General features: G+C 34.9%; 1 protein-coding gene across 8 annotated transcripts in view; it reads right to left on the reverse strand.

Annotated features, from left to right (window-relative positions):
- The window catches only part of PCDH9 (protocadherin 9), a 678879-nt gene that overhangs the window by 492492 nt on the left and 173673 nt on the right, over positions 1 to 12714 (reverse strand). The window contains exon 3 of one of the 8 annotated variants that reach the window (XM_065834079.2): positions 4430 to 5853. The exons of 6 other annotated variants lie outside the window; for them this stretch is intronic. In XM_065834079.2, coding sequence (XP_065690151.1) covers positions 5833 to 5853 — 21 coding nt within the window. In that variant the 3' untranslated portion in view covers positions 4430 to 5832. Of the gene's footprint in view, positions 1 to 4429; positions 5854 to 12139; positions 12285 to 12714 lie in introns of those variants that run through there. One more of the 8 variants, XM_071806057.1, reaches the window with a different exon arrangement.

Genomic DNA, 12714 nt, shown 5'->3' on the forward strand with positions numbered 1-12714 from the left:
CTTGGTTTGAAGTAGGTGCTATGTCAAGCAAACTGATCTCCCTTTTGTGAAAAAACTTCTACTCATTTCTAACAAGCAGTTTCTAAAGTTCACTATAGACTTACTTCATTTATATTCCTTATCACTCTGTTCCTCCCTTTCTCCCTTGTTTCCTTTCTGTGCCCCTGCAACATATTGGTACTGTGGGAGTTATTCTCACTGTCTAACTTTAGTCAACTAATTTAGGGCTCTGAATCACCCTTTAGGAGTGCCTATCTCATAGAATATGACTATATATGGAATAGACATTTTTAAACTTAGGTGTTCTAATATGTACTTTCTTCAAATACTCAAAGTAGCTTGGCCTGGGTGGTTTTAATATTCAACTGTATAAAACACTGCCTGTCAACAGTAAGCAAAATCATGAAGTGTTCGGGTGGTAGATATTTTTTCTCTAGATTAGCACCTCATTTTCATTTTCTGTCACCTAGAGTATTAAAAAAAAAAAATAAATGCATATGGTATTTACCCATGGAATTTTCTAAAACATGAGAGGAATTCGAAAAGCACATGGCTGCTTAATAAATTGCAGAACTCAGCCAAGGAGGCTGCAACTGTAAGACCTTACATCAGTCTCATGCCTAACCACATCTTGACCTTTCTTCTGAGACTGTCAACAAAGGTGTCAATTAGAGCAATGATTAGAGCAATACGTTTAGTGCTGTGCTAAACACAACTGTTACCAAGGGGACAAAGATCATACATTTTGCTTAACACTGGATTCCTGATTGGTTCACCACAGATCTTTCCCTGACAACTATTTTGGTAAGTCTCAAGATGAGAAGCAGGTAAGTGCACCGCTCACACACGTTTCTTTTGATCTCTTGGGACACAGAAATGCTTATACTGTAAATGTCTGAACGATTTCCTGGTACATTGCTGATTTTGTTCTAGGTTATCATCTCTCACGTACCAACTACGTGATGTAAGAATTTACTAAGTTCCTGTTGTATCAGGATTTAATGCTAAAATTATTTGTTTTCATATATCACAACTAATTATGTCAGTCATAAATTATGCATCCTAATACAATATATTGAGAACTGCAAGCCAGGTATTTAAGATCAGCTTCTGAAAGCCTCTCCTTCAACCAAGCCATAACAAAAAGCTTGATCAACATATCAGCTGTAAGTTATTTAGTTAAAGAATGCTAAATGAAATAAGGTGATGAGAGACAGAAAAAAAAAAAAAAGTATTATTTTTTTCTGTCTCAGTTGCAAAAAGAATGCAAGTAATTTAGACAAAACTTATGGACACAAGATGAAAATAAAATATAGTTGAACATGGACCTATTTGGAGACATGTTGGTAATCTCATAGAAAATATAATACAAAGAACACAAATCTGTTTTAAGTGTACAAGAAAATATTTAGCTGACATAGGCATACAAAGAATTGTTTTGAAAGAAAAAAGGCATTTTTATCCATGGTTCTTTAAATTTATAAAAAACCAAACCAAAACAAAACAAAAAACTTCTAGTAATTACTGTTACCTCCTATTTATCAAAAGTTTAATTAAAATAAATGGAATTAGTTTTACTCAACATAACATTGTTTTTCTTTCCTAATCAGATCTGCTTTCCACCAGAGTAATTACAAGGAATTGACCACCAACAGAGAACCACAAGTATATGGAAAGATGCAAGATCTGTCCAAGCAGATTTTTAGTACAAGGATATTTTGAATTAAATCTGTATAAACACATACAGGCTGACAGTCATGATAGGGCTACTCATGTGGATTTATCAGTTCCTGGGAGGTGAGAAGAGCTTATATAAAATACCGTATTTTAAATCTCACATTTATCAGTTAATGTTATGGACAAATTTCAAATTTTCATCTAAAATTTACAAGGCAGTTCAGGGATTTTTGCATGGAAACTAACTACTGCTTCATTAAAATTCTTCTTTTACAGTTAGACACAGGATGAAAATGTCTCTTTACCACTTTTCTCCTTTGTAAATTAAGTACTATGGCATATTTTCTTTTCCTTTGGTGAGAAAAAAATATATTCTACAATACCAAGCTATGATGTGACATTGACACTACGATCAACACTTCTGGCTGCACTCTAAATCTTTAAATTACTTTCCTAAAATAAGGCTGTGACAAAAAAAAAAAAAAAATCCAGTACCTGGAATATACATGTGCTTTTGAAGTTTTAAAAAGAAGTTGATTTAATATATTTTTATATTTTAAAGAAAAAGACAATACAAACTTTATTACTTTGCTCTTTGGGGTTGTTCTTTTTCCTTCTGTACCCGTAACTTACTCTTGCATGAGTTGGACTGTATTGTACTTGCTCAATGGAATATGAAATGGAACCTTAATGTTAAAGGCTAATCTGATTGCACTGTTCAAAATCAGTGAGATCTGAAATTAAACAAAAAACAGATGAACAGTGAAAAGCAGATCAGAGAGTGAAGCTATGACAGTCACCACTGTTATTAAATGACATGACAGTTAACTTCTATTAAGCTATAAACTAAAGGCTCACCTTTAAAATAAAAATATTATTCACAGGGCAGCATCCTTTTTACAAAACTATGAAGACAATTGGAACACTTAAGTCTGCAGTCTAGAACATCTTGAATTTTAATGACACTCTTATTTGATATGCTTTTACAATTAATGATAAGTAAGAATTTGGGAAGATATCACAAGAACTTGCAATACTATATCTACTATATTTAATTTTGCTAGGAAAAGATTAAATATTTCCTCTGATTCAGCCTTCGGTTCCATATCAATCAGGAAAGTTCAAAGGAAGCACTCTGATATTTATATTTTCAAAAGGCAATCCATTCAAGGGATGGGCAACATTAATATCTGCTGATGTTCACATGTTGCTAGTGGTACACTGATATACTTAAAACAATACTTAATATGGATTTAAAATGATACTTAATATGGATGAACATCGTGTGCATAAGGAAGACATAAGTATCTTGTGAAATCTGTGTTTGCCAGTATGAAGACACAGAAGTTTATTTTAGTAAGATTCAGCTGGGAGAGCATTTTCTTCTCAAACAGGTAAGTGGCATGATATTTTCTACACTACCTGTCAAATACTTCATATGATAGATTCTGTATTTCTCAAAGTGGAGTTGATATGGAAAAAAGAAAATATTTTAAGTTAATGTAATAATTAATGTATCTGTCCATCTAGTTTTAATGTTTTCAGCTGTTTTCTTCTGGGAACCATATATAATTCTGCTCTGAGAGTTTTGACTGGATGGTTTGAGGATCACAGTTTGTATTCCATAGACAAATCTAATTAAAAGTGTCAGGAAAAAAATCAATGACTTTGAAAAACAGAGTGCCATCACAAAAAAAAAAAAAAAAAACAGGTGAAATCACAAGTGATTTGAGAGTGTTCATAAAAACCAGTTTTTCATCTATATCTTTGTTACCTTTGGATGAAATATGAGTTCCACTGAAGTAAAAACCAAAATTCTTATTGATTTTTTACTGATACAATTTTTATCTTTAAGTGAATTTGTAGTGAACTGAACAGAAAAATTGCATACATTTATGTCTCCATGATTGTATATATGTGGGGAAAAAAAAAAGAAAAAAAAATCAAACCAAAACAACAAAACAGTAAGTACAGCAACAATCCATTATCCCAGTTCTTAAGTGTAGGATAGTTGAGTAAGTATCTTACACAGAAACATTTTTATGGTTGTGAATCTCAGGGAAAACAAACAAACAAACAAAAACTAAAATTCAGAAAGGTTATTTTTTTGTGCCTTATAGTTCTATTAGTTTGATTAGCCTAAAGAAAAAAAAAAAAAAAAAGTAATGGTTTTAGGGTTTATATGAATGTGAAATGCAGAAATACTAAAAATGCCACTCGAGCCTGCTCCCAATAGTTACAGAAATTTCTATGACCTGAAACTGATGGGTTTCTTTTCATACATTTAAGAATATGAAATAGGACCTTCCAAACGAATATGTATGTTAGCCAATATAATCCTTCTCAGCTTATTCTCAGTGTGTTGCTTCACTTACTATCTTGCACATTAATATTATAAACACTTATACCACATCCCAAGAAGAAGTCGTAACCAGGGACTAAAGGATGGAGGGAGGGAAAGAATTAAAATATTTCATCCGAAAAGTGCAGCATCTCTCATGGTTTCTGATATTCTACTAGACTCTGGGGAACACAGGTGGATGCACAACCTTTTAAGCAAGCAGAGAAGGAAGAGGCTTGCCTGAAAAAAAAAAAAAATGATAAATCTTTTCTATGTTCACATTAATTTTGATAGAGGTTCTAAAGAAAAACAAAAGGGGGAAAAAAAAAAAAGGAAAAAAAGGTGCTGCAAAAAAGTGTGCCAATTCTGCACTGGAGTATTAACAGGATACAAATTTATTTCAGACAGCATTTTAATGTTTATTTATTCATATATTTTATCACGGTGGGTTTACATGAAAAACAGTGGGCTACAGGCTTCATTTAATGAGTTATAGTATCATAGAGATGTTGTGAAATATTCTGTGATATTCTCCCAAATGGCAATGCACCATTAAAAAGGCATATATTTATCTCTTAATACTATCTGAATACACACACATTTCAAGAGGTATAACAACCCACAGCAAATGCCAAGCGTGGATATTTTCAGTATGAAGCCAGCAGCAGGCACAGTATTCTCACTATTTTCCATATGTGTTGTTTCTGCAAAAGTCAGCCTTCAATCACTTAACATTAAGTCATTTTCTTAGGTTTGGCTGGCAAACTGTAAAGACTTACGTAACTTTCTATTAGGTTGCTGCTTATTTTGCAAATACATTGTGAAAAGCATTCAGTTTTGAATTTTTCACTGCAGTGAGCTTGTAATTTTGGTATACAATTTTTTTCCTCTAAATTAACTAAATGGCACACAGTACAGTTTCTGTTCTTATATTTGGTGCAAAAACATCATTAATATAACATTATGTTCATTAATAGGTGTAACTGTACAATTTATTTTCTATCCCTGTCACTTTCTTATGCTGCACAAGCACTGTGGTATTTTAGAACCTGCCAAAATTAAGTGAAGGGTACCATGTTTTCTTTGTGTTCTTCCTTCAGATAACAAACTCTATAATCCTGATTGTGCTATATTATACTGATAATATTTGTGTTGCTCTGCACAAAATAAAAGGTCACAGTGGCAAGTTTTACTGTTACTGTCTTATAATTCAGCATCCTATCTTTCACTATATCAAAATAGCTTGCTCAAAGAAAAAGTGTATATACCTATATATGCCCACAGATACGTATGTGTGCATCTATATATGTACGTATAATTGGTCCACAGATAGCCATAGCTTATATTCCATGTTCTACCCTCAAATCTCAGTAGGCTCCAGTACTAGTTGTGGAGAGATTAGTAGCATTTTGACAGGCTTGTTCAGAAAAGAAAGACTTGATACCTGTTGTCAACCTCCATTCCACCCAAAAGAGTTTGTTTTAGGGTTGGGTGGCCTGTGGTATGGAAAACACTGTTATTTCCTTCAGAATGAATCTTTGGCAATATCGTAAGAAGTTTAAGTTGTCCTTATAGTTCCTTTACCAAACAGGTAGGTTGTGAGTTGCAGGGGAGTGATCACATTTCCACCAATATGATCAGGATCTCTTTTAGTGTCCATCCTGAATTCAAGGCAGTGGCAAGCATCTGTGCAAGGTGTCCCAAGCAGTCTGAGGAGCCTTCGTCTGTGCAAGCAATCTTCTTTGTGAAGAAAGGTGGTGGAGTCTGTTGCATACTGTAGGCAGTCAGGGTTGATGAAGCAGACATAGACTCTCTCAGGGAGAGGATGGGGAACACTTGAGAGAAAGAGAGAGAGATACCAGGAAATAAGCAGGCCTAGGGGATGTCAGGACATATAAAGCCTTAAAATTAGTTTGTCTTTCCCCTTTTCCACAAGAACATTGGGGATTCCAATGCTTAAAATACCTTCGTTTATATCAGATTTTGAAAAAAAAAAGTCTGGAAAATTAACAGCTGCCTAGATCTTACCACTACTTTCCTTTTTTTCCTTATTTTCACAGAGTTCTAGGTGTAAGAAGTAGGCTCTTATACTGCTCATTTAGATTGATTGTATTCCTGGTTTTTAGGACTATCACCAAGACAGTGTTAAGAACTGCTATGTCAAAAGCTCGCTCCCATCTTAGTTTTGAATGCACCTGCCAAACATACTGAATGAATTAACTGCTTTTCTATCCACTGTCCTTAATTTCCATACTTGTGGTCACAAAGAGCATAGTAGTCTCTCAAAGATTTAGCTCTAATTGTGAAGGTATCCAGCCCTTAACCTTGTTAGAGTAACTGAAGAAATCTGACAGGAACAACATTCCTCTCAAGAGAATAACTCAGCCTCCATCTCAGTCAGAGATTCAGTCATTTTGGGATAAGATGCAAAATGAAGAAAACTTTTCTCAAAGATTAAAAAATGCATATATATTGTAAATTTTCATTATAGCAAAAAGTTAACAGCAGGGTGCTTCAAGGGACCATACAAGGACCAGGTGTTCAAAATATATTAATTACTGAAAATTAAAAAAAAAAAAAAAGAGTGAACAGCAATGTAGAAAAAAATGCAGATAATCCAGAAAAAAACCTGCTAACCAATTCTGAAGAGGACAGGGAACTTCAGAGGTAACTGACCATACTAGGTAGATGCACTATTTCAAAAGAGGTAAAAATCATTTATTTAAATGTAAAGTAATGCATATGGTAAAAACAAAACAAAACAAAATGTAACAAATCATTCACTTTACCAGAGATCTCAATTAAGAGCGTCAACTTAGGAAAAAACACCTGGGCCTCACTGGAGACAGCTCAATGAGGAGCCCTGCTCCATCTGCAGCTGCAGTCAGAAAAGCAAATAAAATGTTAACGTGTAAGAAATGAGTTGGGGAAAAAGAAAGAAAATATAATGTCATTATATGAATCAATAATTTTCCCTCCTCTGGAATAGTGTGAAGTATTGGTCACTTCATCACAAAAAGAGATATTACTGAATTAGGAGGTATTCAGAGAAGAGTGATTGCGATAATTAGGCATACAGAGAAGCCTTCATATGAAAAGACTGAAAAAATTGGAATTCTTAACCTTAGAAAGAAGATGAATAAAGAGGGATATGATGAAAGTATAAAAATGGTAAGTGGTAAAGAGAAAATAGATCAGGATCTTCTGTAGTCCTGCATCTCATAATTCAAGAACAAAAGGCCACTAAGTGAAAGTGAAAAGCAGCAGCTCCAAATCTGATAAAAGGACATATTTTTTAATGCAGCACATAATTAGATTATGGAACTCAATGCCACAGGATGTCACGTATGTCAAGACCTTACCAAGATTCGAAGAAAGACTTGGCACTTACAACGCTTGATGTTCTTGGGAATCTTACACAGACAAACTGTTAAAAAGTTTTGAAAGAGAGGCTATTGACATGTTTCATGATTTCAAAACCAATACTTTTTAAATGAATTTGGAAAAATTCCTGGATTTTCCCATATCTGGCTGTTTGATTATTTTGTTATTTGTTTTGCTTGGTTTGTTTACATTTTCTTTTGGGAAATCTGGGCAGTCTTAGAGGGAAATTGTGTGATAATAATCACTACTCTGATCCATTTACTATTATCCTAGTACTACCCTAGTACCTTAGTGTCTCCTATGAGATCCTAGTATTAGGACTTTGGTCTTCCCTTTTGCAGAACAATTGTCCTAAGCTCTATTGTATTCCACTCCGTTCCATTTGGCTGGCTGGATTTGTCACCCATTGTCAACTAGTATAACCATTGCCGCAAGCTATATAGCACTGTGCATGTGTTTGGAGCAACTGTGAAATGTCTAGATGTGGAACCAAATACATTTTTGCTGTGGCAGTTATGCAATTGATTCCATGTGTCTCAATTGTCTTCAAGCTCTACCTTAACCTCCAGCTATGCTATTGACATCTTGCTTCACATCCTGCAGCTGGAAGACATATGTGGTGTCTCCAAGCAAGAGACACTTTGCTTCTTGTGCTTCCTATTGTCCACAGTTTCCTTACCACATTTTTTTTCCTTCCTGCCTGTCTTGCTGCTGAGAGAGATAAAGTATTCTTCTTCCCTCTTTTGTTCTTAAACTGTTCCCTTTCTAATTAATTAGCTTTTCTTTCTCTAGTTCTTTCTTATATGATGACTTCCAGTGCAAATAAATAATGATAGGCACAAGCATAAAAGAGCTTTTCCTCAAATCAGATCTGTTAGCTGAAAACTGAATCAAAAACAGAGTGTGAAAGATACTTGGTAGAAGCACGATCGTTGATTTTTAACAGTATTCTCAAATAATCCTTCCACTGTTATTAATTTCATTACCTTCTCAAAACCAGCTGGGGGTGGGGAGAAAACTTTCACATGTTGTAAGTATCTGTTAGAGGTTTTGGAGGAAAATGGTAGTAGTCTATTTATTATTATTGGTATTATACTAAAAGCCAATTTAATTATAAAGCATTGAAACCACCTACAATTTTCAAAGATTCTGATTCAACTGACTTGTCAGAGGCCTCATTCAACAGAACCCATTAAAATAGATAGCAGGGAGATAAACCACAGTGGTACCTTAATAGAGGTTCAATTAACTGCTACTATTGCTTTCATCTGACACCTACTCAGCACGAAACCTGCTAAGTTCTGTGAGGGTTTAAGGGTAACTAGAAAGTAAGTGAAGATGTTGGGGGTGGGAGCACATAGAGCAGCTGCGTTTGTGGGGCTAGCTGGGTGAACAAAATGCTGGAGGGGTTTAACTGCCTTTTAAGAGAAGCCGAATTCAGCCAGTGCTCACAAAATGGACACTGCAGAGATAATATGAAAACACCTGACCCAGGGATAATACTTGGGAGAAGATGGGCAAAGCCAGTTGAGCTTTGACAAGCTACTACACAGAAAGATATGGTGTGCTTCCTCTCCTCTCCTTTACCAACAATTTCCATCATTGGAGGTTTTCAAGGTGCAAGTGAACAAGGTGCTAGATAACCTCATCAAGGTTTCCTTTCCCACAAGAGGTTGGAAAAGATGATCTTTCGAGGTCACTTCCAACCTGGGCTGTTCTATGATTCTCTGCATTGCCCGTGCTTTGGTACTATTTATTCTTCTCAGCTTTCAGATGCATGCCTCACTAATCAGACATGGTCCTATGATTATTTTCCCCTTTTTTCCAGGATAAAAAAATATTAAAGTAGCAAAAAAAGTTTATGTTCTACCTTTCCCATCTTGAGCTGGTATATCCTGCACAATGCTACAAAGCCCCATGTCAATTATGTATTTGTGTCAGTGCTGCCCTTTGAGACATCCATATTGCACTCGTCAAATAGTTTAGATATGTCTGAGAGTTTACAGTTAGTCTGCAAGGCTGGTTTTAGGCTGAATCCAGTCCACAAGACATGCATTTGACACACTCTGGCATAAATATGGTATTGTAGTACAACATTCAATAGCAAAAGAAGAGGAGGTGATTAGCAACAACAAGGAATTAAATTTTAAAAGTCTAGAAGAAAAGGATCCTGTATTACAGGGGACAATAAAAAGTACGAATACTGCTGGTCTTACAGGAATATGAGAGGTGTTGCCAGTTTATGAGTGTTTACAAACTTGAGCTCGATATAATGGGTATGTGTATAGTTCTTCACCTTTTACATTTTTATTAAGATTTAATTCTCATTTATATCAATTCCACAATCATGAAACAATGAAATACCTTTAAATTGAAAGCCACCTACTGGGAAAATAGTGTATGTTATTTTTTTCTTATTAAGTACTACACAAATACAAAAGATACACCCTAATGCTGTATAAATACTGTATTGCCAGCCATATATTGGCCATTTTATTCTATCTTTACTAACAACCATTTACTTTTAATCTAGTTTCTTTCTCAATATTTTGTATTATGAAAGAAGTAGCAGAACATCTTATCAGGAAGAGCAGATATAGTGAAATTATAACTATTTTGCAACAAAAAGTTTTCACATCGATGCCCATCGTACCTTTTCAAGTCCTCCGGCCTGCCTTTTCAAGTCCTCTGTTATAAATTTTGTTGTCAGTTAAAAAGCATGGCCTGAAGTCAAATATTATTTTCATATGAAAAAGCTACACAATTACTGAAAACTATTCCAACTAATTTACTTCCCCTGTCTTAGTAAAGAAGCATAAATGTCAGCTAACTATTAAAATAATAGATAAAATATTTCATTATGGTAATGCAGAATTAGGTTTCCCACAATAACATTACCTCATTTGTGTTACGCAAATTCATGCTATTTTTTTGTTTAGGATATTAAATTTAAGCTACGTATTGTGCTTTTTTTTCCTACACTTCATATTGAGTATGTGTTATTTTGTTATATTTTGTGCCTGGTATGGACAAATGAACACACTTCTCTTACCATTAAAACAATATTTTCATGTTAGCATTGCAGATCCAATTAGATTAGGTAGAAGTGTGCATGGAATTAACTATGGATGGGATAGATTTTAGCATCTCAGCAGGAGAAAGGGCACACTGTTTTGTTTGGTGTCACTTTATATTTGAAAATGAATTTTGGAAGAAGTACCAGTGAGAAGTATTTCACATCTGCTTCCACTATGGCAAATGGCTTTTCAAAACAGGAAAGAGAATTCATGTCTGTTTTAAATGACAAAAAAAAAGTGAATATGCAGAATGTTACAAGACTCCACTCAGCACTTCTAAAAAGTGAACCTTCCAAACCTGGAAACATTGCTTACCTGATTACAAGCTAAGCTTCAGTACCAAAGGTGAGATTTAGGGATGCTCTTGAGCATACTGAAACAAAGGCCTACTGAGTTTTATACTCTCCAGTCTATTACAACTTTATCTATATAGTATACACAATTGTATTCAATTCTATGCCGCACTCTTTCATTTGCTTGTAGCTTTCTCTGCACATTATTTAGGATTTGGCACACACTATGCTTTATCCTCAATCCAAAAGAGACTTTTTTTTTTTCCCCCTCAGTACAGGAGACTGAGCTATGCTTAATGGTTCTGAATTTATTTTCCTAAGGATGAAAAGCTCCTTTTTCTCAAACATTTCAGTCAGGAATAGTGTGATTGGTAGACATCAATGGTAAAAGACATCTTTTTTACCTTGTAGTTTCCATCAGGATGTAAGCCACATTTCCATGAAAATGTTTAAGCAATTGGAAAACCTTAACCATACTTAATGTAAGTCTAAACATCACTAATACTTATGTATACTTATAAATGTAAAAATATACTTAACATCAAAATATGGTTAATGCATACATATATATATATATATATTTACTCCTAAAACAGAATATAGGGTCCCAGAAATAACAAAGACAATGACAAATTCTCTGCTTCCACCATCCCTGCATAAACCTCACTCTGGGTGTTAGTACATAGAATATGATCTGTTACTATTTCCTTTGTCTACATCTACTGTCTGATTTGGAATGAACATGAAAATTTTCCAATATTAAATTGTAGGTAATATCATATTTGTAATGGCTTCCACAAAACTACTCATGTCTCAAAATCAGCCTCTACTCAGGACCCCGAAGTGTCAAAGGGCCCAAATGTACACCTCTTATCTATGTAATTAATCCCTTTATATTCACTACATACATATGTAAGGTGTTTGCAGGATGAGACCTGAAATATTGTTTTTACTCTTAGCCAGTATTTATTTAATCAGGCAAGCCAGTTCTCTAAGTTCTAAGTTTATAAGGGGCATTACAGAGTGGTCATCTTATGCTGTTCAGTGCACAATTACCACAAGGGATTCCTGTTTGTTTGTTTTTCCTAATATTATCATTGCTAGTAAGAGGAATTATGAAAAAGCAAAACAGTCTCTGAGGTGATTAAGACTTTGTTGAACCACTGCTAAGACAGACATTCTGGATCATTCTTCTACTTGATTTATGAAATTAATTGGATTTTCAGTTCATGGCAACCAGAACTATCTCTTGAACTATTCTTCCTTTACTTTCCCCTAATCTCCAGAACTGTCATTATGCAAACATAAAAACAGTTTTTCACCTCACTCATTTCTTCCAAAAGATCTCGAAGTAGAAAGCACCCAGTTATCTCACCAGATGATGCAAGTGGACATCATTATCCCAAAAGGCTTCTGTAAATTCACAGTGTAACTCCTGAGGTACTTAATATCTTCTTTGCCTCAGTCTTTAACAGTAAAAACAGTTGTCCTCTGGGTACCCAGCCCACTGAACTGGAAGACAGGAAAAGGGAGCCCACATAATCCAAGGGGAAATGTTTAGCAGCCTGCTACATCACTTAAACATGCACAAGTCTATGGGGCCAGATGGGTTTTTGAGAGAACTGGTGGAGGTGTCCACCAAGCAAGGCGAGTATCAGTCTCTTCTCCCAAGTAACAAGCGATAGGACAAAAGGAAATGACCGTAAGTTGTGCAAGAGGAGGTTTATATTGCATATTAGGAAAAATTTCTTCACAAAAAGGGTTGTCAAGCATCAGAACGGGATGCTCAGGGAAGTGGTTGAGTCACCATCCCTGAAGGCATTTAAAAGGTGTGTAGATGTGGTGCTTTGAGACATAGTTTAGTGGTGGAACTTGGCAGTTTTATGCTAACAGTTGGACTTGACAATCTTAAAGGTCCTTTCCAATCTAAATGATTCTATGA

Source organism: Patagioenas fasciata, chromosome 1 (genome assembly GCF_037038585.1).
Source record: "Patagioenas fasciata isolate bPatFas1 chromosome 1, bPatFas1.hap1, whole genome shotgun sequence".
In the NCBI taxonomy this organism is placed as follows: Eukaryota; Metazoa; Chordata; class Aves; order Columbiformes; family Columbidae; genus Patagioenas; species Patagioenas fasciata.